Here is a 16,264-nt window from a genome sequence, read left to right as displayed (position 1 = left end):
GATCGTGAACTACCATTTCCGCATAAGCTATATTTAAATTTTAATTTTTAGAATAACTCATGTATGCTGGAAAAAGACTTAAGGTTTTTGTAACCATATTTTTCGGCAAATACTGAAGAACCAGGACACATAAAAAATTGTTAGAAATGATGCAAACCCAACCCAACCAATCGATAAATAGATTAGCATTGGGCAAGTCGACAAAAACTGGTGGCAACTAGTGGTATTCTAATTGGTGGCGGCCATGCAATTGAAGGTAGCGGTAGCGGTGACCGATGGTAGTGACGACTATTCGACAGTAGATCACTTTGATGATTTTTGAAATCCTTTGGGTTTTAGGTGACCAAAAATCCAAGATAGTTTGGTGACCAAAAATCCAAGATAGTTGGGTGAAAAAAAAAGACAAAAATGAATAGTTGGAAATTATAGCATTTGTTAGTTGGAAATTATTAGATGATTGAATAAGGTTAATGTGTTGATTATGTATTGTTTTGGATGGTTGAATTGGTATATATGATTTAGGTAACTTAATGAACTTTGGTTGCAATTATGCTAGTATTAGAAAAAATGATGCGAAGTGATTGTTTTAATATTAACCTTATGGTATGAAAGGTATTGAATGCTAATGGTTAAAATTTTAATTACAGTGTCATTGGTGGCATATTGGTTAGACACTTAGGTTGGGTGATATATGATATGTTTTGGCAAGTTCTTTTCCATGTTGGCAATGGTTTGACTTGTGGCCATAGTGAATTCGGTTGAAAATTGATTGTTTTAAAAGGCACTTTTGGGCACACACACGACCTATGACATGGTTTGCCAAAGAGTTGTGTGTCATACACAGTTGTATGACACAACCATGTGGACTATTTTATTTTTTGTGCAAGTTTGTCTACACGGTCTCAGAGAGTTACACAACCTGGCGACATGGTTGTGTGACCCTAAGTTACACGGACTCAGGTTGTTACATGGTTTGGCCACACGACCATGTTTTTGAGCCACCTGGTCTGGGCTCTGTCACACGGCCTGGCCATATGGCCGTGTGACCCCTGTTTTTAGTTTTTACCATATTTTTCTATTTTCTCTCAAATTAGTTCATACTTGTTTCTAAATTGATTTTAGGATTCTGTAGGCTCTATTTAAGTCTCGTTTTCGAATGTATGATATGAATGATGTTTGTTTATTAATTTATGATGTTTAAATTAATCTTTAAATTCTGTCACTATATTATCGATCTTATTAATTGTCGTAATATTCTGTAACCTCAATCCGGCAACAGAGACGAATTAGGGTGTTACATGTAATAACTCCGTAAATATCTTTATTTAATAATTACAAACTCAATTTATAAAAATAGGGTCTCGAAACCATAATTTCACCATTAGAATCTAGGTCGTTACAAAATTAATTCAAAAATACTTAGTGAGAAAATGCATTCAATTGTGAATATGACCCATTTCTCTATCTTCATCATTTCCATTTATTTTTGTTCATTTGGTCTTACATCCAATTTGTTTATGGTTCCAACATGCTAGTGGAGGGATCAATTAGACATATATGATTAGGAACCAAATAATTTATAATTATGTTCCAATTTTTTATCTATTAATTATAAACTTATTTAGCAACAAAGTTTTTCCACTATAATATCGTGACTGAGCTCTCCCTAATTACATACCATTACAAAAGCTACTTAATCAGCAGTCATTACAAAAGCTACTTAATCAGCAGTCATCCAATGACCTTGTCATAAGTGTGTTACCCTCATAGGATATCCTCATATGAAATATTACAAAATGGTCACCTAAATATTGGTAAATTTCTCTTTTGGTCATTCAACTATTCAATTTATGTTTATTGGTCACCAGTTGCTAACGTAAAAATGGAAACACCCAAAAATCCAAGATAGTTGTGTGACCAAAAAAGACAAAATTGAATAGTTGCGTGACTAATTTGTAACTTTAAGTAATTGGATGACTAATAAAGAAATTTATTAATAGTTGGGTGACTACTAATGTAGTTTACCCTACTTTTTATTGGTACCTGGCTAACATTGTTAGCTTTTCGGCTGACAACCAATAGAATGTTGACATGTGTCATAAAAATAATAAAAATGTTTTTTAATTAAAATATTTTAAAAATAAGATTTCTTATTTTTATTTTGCACGCATAAAATAATAGAATGTTGGCACATGTCATAACTTGTTCTGTGTTTGGTTCGTGTTGCTCGATCCCACACTTGACACAAATCGTAGTACGAGGATAGTGGAGAAGGTCATTCAGTTGAAAGTTGAGAATAATTTAAATTCATCTTGCACAAAGTACAGGTTCTTTTCAGGAAAAGTTTATTGCTATAAATATCACCAATTGACTTAGTTTTCAAAATTTTTAAACTTTCGTTGTAACTAAAAATCGTTTTCTATATACTATTTTTTCAACAATTGGTATTAGAGTCATATTATGCTATGTTTGTGGTATAAATCAATACCAAAATTTCTCTCTTCTTCATATTTGGTTAATTTTGACAAGATGTGACATTCATTAATTATATACATGTTTTAAATTATGTATGTGAATAAATAATATTTTATTATTTTATTATTTATATATGATAAAGCAATTTTACCAAAGCTGTGATTACTAAAAATTAGATTGGGAGTAAATTAGGTTTCATTAAATTATGGAATATGTAATTAGATCGTGGACTATCATTTCCACGTAGGTTATATTTTAATTTTAATTTTTAGGATAACTCATGTAAGTTGCGAACAGACTTAAGGCTTTTGTAACCATATTTTTTGGCAAATCCTAAAGATCCAAATTTTTTTGAAATGATGCAAATCTGACCCAACCAATTGGTAAAAAGATTGGCATTGGGTCGATCAGAGAAAGTCAATGTTGACTGGTGGTGGTTTGATTAGTGGTGGCCAATGGTGGTTCAACTGATAGTGGTCAGACGACCGATGGTGGCCAATGGTGGTCTAATCAGCAGTGGCCAGACGATTGATGGCAGTGGCCATGGCATCGAAGCGATGATAGCAATAACACATGATGGTGACGACGGTTCAACGATATAGCCGTTCGATGATTTTTGAAATATTTTGGGTTTTAGGTGACCAAAAATCCAAGATAGTCGGGTGGCCAAAAAATGAAAAAATTAAATAGTAGAGTGACCATTTTGTAACTTTTCATAGTTGGGTCTCCAATAAATAAATTTATTAATAGTAATATATTTTACCCTGTTTTTTATTGGTACTTGACTAACACGGTCAAATTTTGGGCTAACAACCAATAGAATGTTGACATGTGTCATAAAAATAATAAATATTTTTAATTAAATTATTTTTAAAAAATAGGATTTTTTTAATTTTATTTTGTATGCATAATGAACCTAAACAAATGGTTGTCCAAATTCAATTTTTAGTAATTTTATATTTTTTATAATTTGAAAAATAAAAATAAAAATTATTAAAAAATATCGTATTCTATAAAATTTTCTATTTTTTGTAAGTTTTTATTATCATGTTACAATTTAATTCAATAATCATCCTGTCAAAACGTAAGCTATCAAACTAACATGAGACAATCTTAGAGTCTGATGACAATATGCCCTTGAAAAAAGCTCTACCTTAGAAGGAATGGTCGCACCAAAAGGTTAGATGTTCCTTTTCACCCGAAAGAGAAGAAACAAAAGGAGAAAGGATATGTAAATCCTGTGACTCCCTAGACTAAAGCAGAAAGAATTGCTCAAAAAAAAAGGTCAAACTTTTCTCTCCATTGCCTGCACCAATCGGTACCTGTTGTTTTCTAAGAAAATATTGAGGAGCAAAACATCGACGAGGGAAGCTTTGGTGGTTGATGAATCAATGTGATCTTGGAGAAGAATAATTTTCTGGAGTTATTAAGCTTTGTGCAACTGTATGTCTAGGAGGTGGTCGTGGAATTCTCTACCAATCTATCGAAGTCGATCAATCAGATTAATTACATATAAAAATATTTTTATGTAAATTTAATAATACAGTATATAAAATATTAGTGTAAAATAATTTAAAAAATCATTATTTTTTATCTAAATTATTCTTTTTATTCTTTTTTATTATTAATTTCAAGAAATAATATTTTTACTAAAAATTTGTTCGTGTTCAATTATATATTTAACAATGGTTGGGTCTCTAATCCGTCTTGATAACAAGCACATCTCCGTCAACCAATTGCAAATGGTAAGAATGAATTTTAATAATTTTTAAAATTTTTTTCATAGTTATAATTGAACTTAATTTTTTTATAACTTTTATGTAAATAAGCGAAAGATCGAATTTTGGAATGTCATATTCGTAATCTACCCGGTCCTCCATCAACATTGATCGAAACATACTTGAGGGAAGCTGGTTTTTGCTTGTGGCCCTTGTAGGCCAGGGGTGTAAGTTGGACTCGAGACGCACACATTCCATGTTTCATGCGATAAGTGTACTATCACTCTGAAGAACGTGCAGTTACAGTTGGGGTTACCCGTGGACGGGTCAGTAGTCACCAGGTGTGTTCAATTTGCTGATTGGGGAATAGTATGTTACGATCTTTTGGGTGTGGTTCCAAAGACGATTTACAGGGGTTGAATTGAAATGGCCTAGTTATGAAATAATTTCGAGGAGCTGGTGGTGGATTCTATTGAAGAGAGAAGAGAATAATACACTTGAGCGTACATCTTTCAGATTGTTGGGGGTATTCTGATGCTGAATAAGTCATGAAACCTTGTACATTTAAGGTGGTTGTTGAAACTCGTCGATTTTAGAAGAGTTAGCCAACTCAGTTGGGGGTTCGCTGTGTTGGCGACATTGCACCTAGAAAAAATCATGGGTGGTTGCATTTTACTACTACAATCATGGGCTCGATACCGCTTTCTATTTTTTCGTCATCGAGTGGACTACCAATATACATTCTTACTCGTAACAAGGTAAAATTCAATAGATATTACCACTATTAAATTGATTTAAAATAAAATTATTATGCTAATAAGTTATTTAAATAGGTGGAACCATGCCCCGAGTCACGTGGGATTACCTACCGAGCTTAAGGATATACAGCTTCTATTAGACCAACAATCGGAAGCGGATGTATGTATTTATTTAATTTTGAACTACAAGCAAATAACGTAGTTGATTTCGTATTTAGTATTCAGTAGTATATATATAACTAATGTTTTGATCACGTTCATATAGTTTGAATGGATACCATACGAGGACCCGACAATTCAGGTAGTAATTCCTGATGAATTCTTTGTAAATCCCAATGCCTGGCACGTTAAGGTCCCAATGGTAGTATATGTTACTGTTGAGACGCATAAGGCGGATAAAGTGTTGTGGCAGTTCAAATTTCGACAATCGATTTCTGTGGCACCTCAGGAGCTTAATGATCTGCATCGTATCAAATTACGATGACCATATATGAATTGGTCGGTATTCCACTCACAATACATCAACATGTGGAATAACCGGTATGATTTTTTACCTACTCGCAACACAATTCTCGTTCCAAATTTAGCATGTGATCCGGATTACATGTAATGGTTTAGGATCCATGGCAAGCTTTATTTGTTAGGGGAAGAGGCAAGGTGTTGGTGTCCTCATACAAGTAGGCCATGATGGGCCCCTTTAAATCCAAAGGGCGGCGACGCGGGCCTATCATCAGCGTCCACTCAAGAACCGAACCCAATGTCCTCAGCACCGTCGCCATCACCACACTTCCTTCAGTATGTATCACCTTATTTTGGTCCATATCCTAACATTTTTTTTCACAAAAGCATAAAATATTGTACCACATTTTTCTGCTCCTAGTCCTATGTCAGGTTGAACTATTGGTTATCCATCCTCAATGTGATACACGTTCGGGCCATCTCATTTCCTGATGACGGTGATGCCTAAAATGATGTATATGCCATCTATGAATGAGGCACTAATGGAGAGTCCACTTGCTATCCCATCGGCTTATGGGACTCAACATAATTACATTCATTCGCCGTGGGTGACGCAAACACCTCCAAGATCTTTTTTCTATCAAGGTGGGTCATCTTCCCAACCACCTATTTATAGACTGGGGTATGCATGAGTGCAATGATCTATATCGACCAAAGGCAAATCCTAAAAACTACAACTCCACCCGGAAGCTGAACCTAGAAGGAATCCAGCGCATAACTGTTGACCACGCCGATATGGCATATATCTTGACTAGCATATGCACTAATGAATTGTATATTGTATCATTTAAGAAAATAGAAGTCCTTTTGAATCTTTTTTGTACATGGTCTGATTTTTGCACCATTAAATCCTAATCAAAATGGAAATTTACTTTGATTATTTTCACATAGTATAATAATAAGATTTCATTTGAAAAGAAATATCAAATGTTTATGTTGAAATTTCACATGAAGAAATATCAAATTTAGTTTGGATTAAAAATGGCTAACAATTCCCATGAAGACATATATTATAATGTTTAATTTTGATGTAGACAAGACAACATTGTATGACGCGGGTTTCTACACGACCCGCATAATCTCTGTTGGTTTAAGCACTCTTGAATATCCATGTTGTCACGTATTTGAGTCAAGCATGATCGACCTTTTAGTTTACGACGAAATTCTCTATCATGTAACAACTTAAATGGATCAAGTGATATAGGTGGCCACTTACGTTTATCTAAGACCGGTGGGAATACGTGTCTCTACACATTGTACAAGTTTTCTAATTTGTACACTTTGTCAACAAACCTATGGGATCCAAACGGAGAATTAAACAACCTGCAATTGCATGAACGCATGGAAAATGAAGTGCATCAAATTTCTCGCAATTACAAGTCCTATTTCTCAGGTGTACCTGATATATTCCTCTAGTACTACCTTGATCCAGTCTATCGAACTCCGTCACTCGAAACTGTAGGACGTCCCGCAAGTGACAATCTGCGTGCATGCAGTTGGCTTATGCCTTACCATTATTAATTCCTTCCACTACCATTGGGCACCATACATGGCCTTCCTATAATTTTCCGGCATAACTCGCCACTCGCTTTGGGAACATTTCCACCCAACAGAAGTATGTCTCTTTCATAACCAAGGTTATCGACAAATGATGCGTTCTTTTTGAAACAAAACTGATGCATTTCGCCAGGTTCGAGTTCATCTGGCCATATTGTAGTTTGCCATCATATGCTTGAATCCACAATTCAAATGGTATGTTTTCGAGTTATGATGCCCCTACCAATTAGTTGACTGCAATATTGTCAACATCTCATGAAAATGATTCTTCATGACCTCGTACCCTATCAATATAACTGCATAGAGACGATTACATACCAAAAAATATAAAATACAAATGGAATACTACAAACCAAATAATATTGATGGTAATTCGATATCCATGTTGGTCACTTGCCGTCGGTCAACAGTAGACCGATATTCCTGATAGTAGTTGGATGCAATGTGCCTTAGACAGTACCGATGGTGTGTGCGATCCCAGAGGCTTCCCTATCATTCAATTTCGTACAAGATTCCAATTTCCAAATGTGAGATGACTCATATATTAGGTTGGGGCAGACATGCCTCATCAACCTAGACAGAAAGAAATCCTAATTGTCTGCTTTCTCCCCCTGTGCTATTGTAAACGCAATTGGAATGATCCTCCGATTACCATCCTATGCCACAGCCAACAACAGTCAATGAGTATATCTATCATACATGAAGGTATCATCTATTTGTACCAATGACTTGTAGTACTAGAATGCATCCCAACACTTGAAGGTTCAAAACAAACACTTGAACATTTGACACCCACAGAGCAAGCTATCATTGTAGTACGCGGGACCTGTTTCAAGATCTATTTGCAAACTAGTACGTACCTCTTCAACACCTGACACCACTGCCATACCTTATTGTATGACACATCCCACCCACTGTGCATCTTCTCTAAGGCATTCTGCTTCTCTATCCATGCCTTGCGGTACGAAGACATGTAGTTGAATTGACTATGAATATTGACAGTTAAAACCAACACAGCAGTCTTCAAATCTACTTTCACCATCGATAGTATTAAGCCTGCGATCATATCTGAATCCAACTTCGGATGACCCGTAAAATATATGCAAGCCAACGAGTACGTAAAATTAATTTGAAATAATCCTAAACTCTAAATTAAACCCTAATAACCCAGTGATAATGTACCAGATGCAACATATGTATGCAGACTAAACTTTTTTATCATCCATAACCCCATCTTCTTCTTAACAAAAGCCATGCTTTTCTATGAACAGGTGTCATCTCGCATTACACACTTTCCCTCGAACTTCTTAGATTTGGATTTAACCACGTGAAAGTTAACCCCATTCTTCATGTTGTATCGTTTCAATGCTGCGAGAAAACCATCTTTACTGGAAAAGTCCATGCCCACTTCCAAATCGTTCAAATCCAACGATACACTTCTGTGGCCAGGCCTCTTGTGTGGTAGTTCTGCAAACTTCAACGCATCCTCTACCGAAAGATTGACGTTATGCATGTGGGCTAGTGGTGAGTGCTCCGTGAATCATGGATATTTTTCTTCTTCATTTTCACCCCCTCACCGTCTTAAGGTTTAGAAAATAATGATACTTCTAAACAGTCGACACTAGGCTCTTAGGGTGGATCCACATCGGATTCATTGCCATCTTTGTTCTCCGATCCTCCAACATCTATCATGTTAGAGGTCCCCTCACCTGTGGGCGTCGTAGGAAGTACATCATCCTTTCTCATGTATGTTTCAAAATGTCCAAAATCACATGTCGATTGCCAACCACTGGAAGATGATGCCATTCTCCAGTAAGTATTCCTAGCGTTGAACACTGACCCATCGAGATGCATGTCCTATCTACTAACTAAGTGTCGTGCAAGGGTCATGCATTTTGTTCTACCACCAAAACCCGATGGTTCGGTGTTTTGCCTCCCACGATTAAAATCTAAGGCTGAGACGGATGAGTGTATTCCCATTGATGATTTCGGGATATCATAATGGGAACTTTCTAACAAAGTGGTTGTATTATCGAAATTTTCAACCATTCTTGCCTCTCAAATAGGGAAAGATGTTGAAGTCGCAAGTCTTTCATTTGGTCTTGAAAATTCCATATATATCTCAAGAAACGGTAATCCACTTTTGAAGTGCGTCTATACCATCGCCTCCAAGCCCTAAGCACCTTTGATATCAAATGAGTCATATCTCATGGGACCGATCGAAACACAAAATTGATACTTAATAGACGAAACCCTCAATGCCACAGATCCAAAGAATTTTCACCTAACTCTTTTACAAAGTTCTGTCAACTCTATGTTCTAGTTAAAAGACAGTTGTGCTATATTCTCTGATAAAAAAAATCATGTCGTTCTCGGTGTCACGAATTTTTCCATTCATTTTCAACCAATTTACCTGTCGAGAGAAATTTGAAATACGAAAAATCAAAACATTATGCAATAAATATAATGCTTCATATAAATATTAACACGAAAAATCAACTTATACCTTCAACCCCAACTTCTATTCTTTTGAACTTCTTCAATTTGTATTGCTCCAACTTATGCCACCAGAGGCTGAAGTATAGGTCATTTATAGCCTAAGGGATAGCATCCCACTCCTTTCTGTAAAATGCCCCTGAGAGTAGGGGTTGAAATTTGTAGAAGAAAAACGCTCCAAGCAGGACGCACTATCAGAAGCAGTACTAAAAAAGGCGTTTAGCTGGAAATGTTTTCAGTACTTTTGCCGATAGTGCATCCTACATGGAGCGTTTTTTCTCTACAAACCTCAACGCCACTGTTTAGGGCATTTTCACAAACCTTAGCTTGAGATTTTTTTCAGAACCATCTCCTCAAATTTATTTTCTCAAAAGCAGCAGTACTGAAAACACTTCCAGCACTGAAAAAGACGTCCACCTGGAAACGTTTTCAATACTTTTGTTGATTCTGCATCCTACTTAAAGTGTTTTTTCCTCTACAAAACTCAACTCATCTCGTCAAAATTATTTCTTCAAAACCCTTCCCCTCAAAATTATTTTTTCAGAACCCATCCTGTACAAATTATTTTTTTCAGAACCTCTAAACCCTAAAAATTAAATATAACCCTAAACCTAAACACTTAAAATTAAAAAAAACCTAAACCCTAATTGGCCCTAGGATAACATGGGAAAAAGCATACCTACATGGAAGTGCTTTACTAAAGCACACCAAGTCAGTGCACTTTTTTGTTTTTCCCTTGAAAACGATGCCAGCTCAGCACGTTTTAGGAAAATCGACCCTTTCCAGTAATTTTTAACAAAATGGCCCATTTCCGTAATTTTTTTTGGAAATGGGCATTTTCTGGTCATTTAGTCATGAGAATGTGTCATTGGTTGATTTAATTTATTTTTAACTGAAAATCGGGCTGGGCTAGTGGGCTGTATAGAAGTTATTAATAGTATGGATACTAAAGTGATAATCTAACTATAGTATAAGGGTCAACAGAGGTATTAAGCCATTAAATTAAAGATGGCTTCCGAGTCAAAATCTAGGAAACCACAAAGCCTCATCTAAAAACAGCGAAAGAATTTGAGAACGACATCTAAGTATATGTCACCCACTCTTCCGTTTCCTATTTTTGGTTTCAAGGACATCATGTGCCGGTGTTCTCTCTTTTATATTCCTATAAATTCCTGAGCAAATCATCGGTGAATCACCATCCTTTATTTATCTGAGAACATGAATAAGCTTTCTTTCTTGTTATTTTTGCTGCTTGTGGTTTCTTTTGCTTTCGTCAATGGCGAAAAATCAAAAGATGACAAATCAAAAGATGACAAATCAAAAGACGAAAAATCAAAAGATAGCAAGTCAAAGCATGAAGTCGGAATATATGAGCTGAAGAATGGGAACATGTCTGTTAAGTTCACCAACTGGGGTGCATCCGTTATCTCGATTATTCTTCCGGACAAAGATGGTTGGTTCCTTCTGTCTGGTTTGGTTTCGATTTCCTTGTCTTTGGGTTGACTTCTTCTTTCATATTTTTGGTCTTTCTGCTATTTTTCAGGGAAACCAGGTGATATTGTTCTTGGATATGATGATGTGAAAGAGTATATGGTGAGTTTTTGTTTCGCGTTTCTCCAGAGTTTTGCATTTTTTTATTTCCATGATTCTGTCTTGATTTTGCTTTGTTTTTTGTCAATGGAGACATGGGGAATCACTGAGTTTTTCTAAGTCTCTTTCTCTGTCCGATACATTAAAGGAAAAAATGTTACTGATAGATTATTGTCCTATATGATAATAATAATATGTTTGAAGAATCTAATCCAAATCAAGACCTGGGTTTTGGTTTTTTATCAGCTTTGATTCTTTAAATATTATAAATGACAGTTACGTGAAGCCATTTTCTTTTAATACATTGGCTAGATTATGCATTGAATAGTAGTGACCTGCAGGCTTGTAAGAATCGTAATTTTCTTTTCTAAATCCAAAACTCTCCTCTGTATTTGCAGAGCGATGCTAATTACTTTGGTTCAGTTCTGGGGCGGGTCGCAAATCGAATCTCAGGCGCAAAATTACCATTAAATGGAGCTCAATTTACACTACCGGCTAATGATGGGAAAAACACACTTAATGGTAGAGTTGAATAAATCTTTTAGCTTTCTAAAATTCCTTGCTCTTCTGATACTTCGTGTTGCAATCAATGGAAAACATTAGGTGGCCCTAAAGGATTCTCTGATGTTATCTGGGAAGTGAAGAAGATTAAGAAAGATGCTGAAGATCCCACCATAGTCTTTGGTTATCGTAGCAAGGATGGTGACGAAGGTTAGCAAATATACCAAGCATCTTCATTCCAAATATGATCATCCACTAATATATTTGATTTCTGGTAATAGGATTTCCCGGCGAAATCAAAGTCACCGTCCGGTACCTGCTTCGTTCCGATAACCGGTTGAGAGTGCAGTTGAAAGCCAAGACTTTAGACAAGCCTACCCCTGTGAATCTAGCGACGCATATCTATTGGAACCTTGGTAACCATGACAGTGGCGATATCTTGTCCCATAAACTTCGGATTTACGGCCCCCAATACACCCCCGCCAATGAAGAACTCATCCCCACAGGCGCCCTTCAACCTGTACAAGGCACTGCATACGATTTCCTCGAGTTGAGACCCATCGGGAGCGGAATCAAGGAACTCCAGAAAGGTTACGACATAAACTACGTCATAGACGGTCCTAACGACCACATCAAGATGAAGAAAACAGCAGTAGTAAAGGATGAGAAGTCGGGGAGAGTTATGAAACTGCATACCAATCAACCGGGCGTGCAGTTCAACTCCGGAAGCCAGATCAATAATGTGAAGGGAAAAGGTGGGGTTATATATAAACCTCATGCGGGACTGTGTTTGCAGACTCAAGGGTTTCCGGATGCAGTGAATCACCCCAATTTCCCTTCCCAAATTATTACCCCTGAGAAGCCTTACAAGCATAAAATCCATTACAAGTTCACCATTGCATCATCTGACAAAAAATCAGATAAGGCATAACCAGCACTTTCCTTCTTTCCTAACAATGAAACTATGAGATTTGATTTTACCAACTTTTCCGCGTCTTCTTCTTTCATGTTGTAACAGTTTTGATTTTATTTCCGAGTCACAGTTCCCCCTACGGAAATTCATTGTAATTGTTATAGTAATTCTTTCATTTTTGTGATTTGATGATTTATTCTTTCATCAATCAATTAAATACTAGTAGTACTTTTTTTTGTTTCATCTACGGACTTCTTGTCATTTAGCTTACTGATTGCTATATAATCATTTTTTTTTTCTTTATTTGGGACTGGTTTCCGCTAAAAATCTTTATCTCGTTGTCCCTTAATGCCATTTTCTCTCTAGTTACTATAAATATGAAATGCTACAGTAATTAGATAAAATTACATCTTAATTTAGGAATTTAAATTCATTTAAATTCATTTTAAATTATACTCTATTAGTCAAACATATTTAGGAATTTAAATTCATTTTAATCACTAGAGAATGTGATCATGAGTTTAATAATTGCATTTTCATCCAATTACTTTGTGGTGTCCAAACATACTTAAAAGTGAATTCATTCTGTTGAACATTTATGCATAGATAGGTGACCTTTTTAAACCTATACCACTTGTACTAGATAGAATTGGTTTGGTATTTCGAGGCTTTTCATAAATCTTGATTTTGTATGGTAAGATTTTTGTAACACCCTAACGTTTCTGATTTGACATGTTGCATGATTTCGGTATCAAATATGAGAATTTTGTAACACCCCAACGCACCAGTTTTCGGTTCCTTACCTATTTGAACTCAGACTTTTACTTATAAATGGTAGAATATTGGTTTGAAAACATTCAGAGGGTTTTCGATGAAATGGCCTGTTCCCGTGATGATTACCTCACATGTGTCATGTCTTTGAGTAAAGATGAGGCTTATAATTGGATGTCAACATTAACAACGGTAGTATCGAAAGATGGGGTTAATTGGGATTTCTTCAGATTCGAGTTCAGAAAAAAGTATGTTAGTAAACGATACCTAGAACGGAAAAAGAAAGAATTTCTTGATTGGAACAGGGAAGTAAATTTGTAGCAGAGTACAAGCGAGAGTTCGTGCAACTTAGTAAAGATGCCCGGGATATTGTGCCAACCGAACAATAAATATGTATCCATTTTAAATATGGGTAAAATGATAAGATTAAAATGTTAGTTGGCGAAATATAATTACGAGAGTTTGTGGTGTTATTTGATCGAGCACAACAGATGGAAGAAATTTGCAACAACAAGAAATAGAATAAAAGAAAAGCTTGGGATTTCAGTAAACGAAGTTTATCTAGATCGTTTTCAGTTCCTCTGTCAGAGAAATTGAGGGAAGCTTTCAGTCGATTTACTTCACCATCTATGTTTTTGAGTAAAAATAAATCAAGGCAGAGTGATTCGAGATTTCAGTTAGTACCTGCGGATAGTGTTGGTAGTGTTTGTAATGTTCCAAGACCTGTATGTGAACATTGTGGAAAATTCCATGTTGGTGAATGTAGGACCAAGTTAGGTGCATGTTTCAGATGTGGACCGATGAATCATTTCTTAGAAATTGCCAAAAAAAAGGCATGAGACACTGATGAGCGGAGTGTAAAGCAATTGCCTATGCCTCAGAAAGGTAGATGTCCTGGTCAAAATAGTAATACTAGAGTTAATTGCAGTGGGACCAAAGATACAGCTGTTAGACCAGAAGCAAGAGCGTCTGCTCAAGCATATGCCATATGAGTTAGGGAGGAAGCTACTACACCCAATGTTATTGCTAGTACACTCTATCTCTTTGATGTTACTATATATGCACTGACCTTGGGTCAACTTATTCATATATTTGCACTGCATTAGTAACATATCAGAATTTAATTGTTGAGTCAGTTGAGTTTGATGTCCAAGTCACAAATCTGCTAGGTCAAAGTGTGATAATTAACTTAATATGTCAAAATTGTCCATAGAGAATACTAAGTTGTGGCTTGCCTATTCATTTGATGTTGTTACCATTTCATGAATTTGATATCACTCTGGGAATAAACCGATTGATGTTACACGATGCTATGGTGAGTTGTAGACTGAAATGGATTAATCTTAAATGTCAGACTATTGAAATGATTACAGTTGAGTCTAATAGATCAGATAGTGCTACTAGAGTTATTTCAGCTATCTCTGTGTAGAAATTGATTCGAAAAGGTTGAAGGCATGTCTGGCATATGTAATGACCCAAAATTCACAGGCATCAGAAAAGTATGATATCGGGCCTCCGTCTTAGTAAATCGAGTTCGAAAATAATTATTAGAAATATTTACGAGACTAGTTGTGTGTTTAATTAGGTTTTAGATAGGTGGATTTAGCTAAATTAAGAGTAGTTAGTAAAAAAGACTAAATTGAATAAGGGGTAAAAGTTAAATTATAGATTAAAAGAAAATATAAAGGACCAAAATAGAATTATGCCATTTGTCCTAATTGAGGCGTCTTAGATTGTTATAATGATTTAATTTAAAAATATATATAAATTAATTATAAAGTATACTATTAAATTAATTATATTATAAATATTATATTAAAAAATAAATGAGAAAAGAAAAATAAAGGCAATTGTATGATGATAAAATAATACATGTGTAATTAAAATATGTCTACAATTGTAGTTTATAGATTTAAATTGCTTATTAATTAAGCATAAGATATTTATTATTTATTATTATTAAATTAAAAGATATTTAATAATTAAATAATTAATATAAGATTTTTGCTCAATAATAAATTATGATTTTGCCAAGTGTATGGTAAAAAAAATATAAGTGTATTATATTTATTTATTTACTTGAAAATTAAGTAAAAGATAATTATTAATTAAATAATTATATTATAAGATTTTTATTTGATAGACAAATTAAGTAGTGACAATTGTATGGTTTTGATGGTGTACAAATGTGAATATATGATTAAATATTTAATAGATATTTAGAATAAAAAATAATAAAATAAATTAAGCTAACAAATAAAATAAAGTAAATGAATTATAAAGGAAATAAAGAACAAAAGATAGAAAGAAGAAACAGAGAGGAATTCGAAACAGGGGAAAGGAAAGAAGAAAAGAAAAATAAAAGGGAAAACTAGGATTTTGAAGCTTAAAGCTTTGATTGGTAAGTCAATTAAGCACTTTTTACTTAATTTTGATGTTTTAGAAGTTTTAAAACAAAATTTTGTTGAAAATAAGTTGAGTTTTTGGAAGTTTATAGGTTTTTAAGCATGGTTCATGTTGAATAAATTGTTGAATTAGGGATTTAATTGAATACATTTTAAGTTAGAATTGATAAAAGGATTAAATTGTAAAAGAAACTATAAGTTTTATGTTTTAGGGACTAAATTGAGGGAAATTTGAAATTAGGAAAATATGCTGAAATTTTAATTGTTAAATTTGAGTTTGGATGAAATTTGAATAGAAATAGAGCGTGAATTGAATTAGAAAAGTAAGAAAACTTACTTAGGATTAAATTGAGAACAAGGTAGGAATCAATTAGAAATTCAATTATTTATTATAATTAGTGCTGTAATTAATAGTGTAAATTATTATTATTTTCGTAGCTAACAAAGAACCCGAGGCATCAACATCAAAAGGAAAGGAGAAAGCTATCGAGGACTAAAACGGGAGATTTACAGTTTGTATTAATATAATTTGAATTTATTTATTTTCAATTGTTAAATTTC

General features: G+C 34.5%; 1 protein-coding gene across 1 annotated transcript; it reads left to right on the top strand.

Annotated features, from left to right (window-relative positions):
• Positions 1 to 10,554: 10,554 nt before the first annotated feature.
• On the top strand, positions 10,555 to 12,770 carry LOC107892351 (galactose mutarotase). Its single transcript, XM_016817418.2, has 5 exons — positions 10,555 to 10,976; positions 11,067 to 11,116; positions 11,512 to 11,635; positions 11,717 to 11,824; positions 11,896 to 12,770. The coding sequence occupies exons 1-5, from the start codon at positions 10,742 to 10,744 to the stop codon at positions 12,543 to 12,545; spliced, it is 1,167 nt and encodes a 388-aa protein (XP_016672907.1). The 5' UTR covers positions 10,555 to 10,741; the 3' UTR covers positions 12,546 to 12,770.
• The last annotated feature ends 3,494 nt before the right edge of the window (positions 12,771 to 16,264 follow it).

Source organism: Gossypium hirsutum, chromosome D09, assembly GCF_007990345.1.
Source record: "Gossypium hirsutum isolate 1008001.06 chromosome D09, Gossypium_hirsutum_v2.1, whole genome shotgun sequence".
Classification (NCBI taxonomy): domain Eukaryota; kingdom Viridiplantae; phylum Streptophyta; class Magnoliopsida; order Malvales; family Malvaceae; genus Gossypium; species Gossypium hirsutum.
The sequence above is the reverse complement of the archived record's forward strand: the minus strand, read 5'-3'. Positions and strand labels throughout refer to the sequence as shown.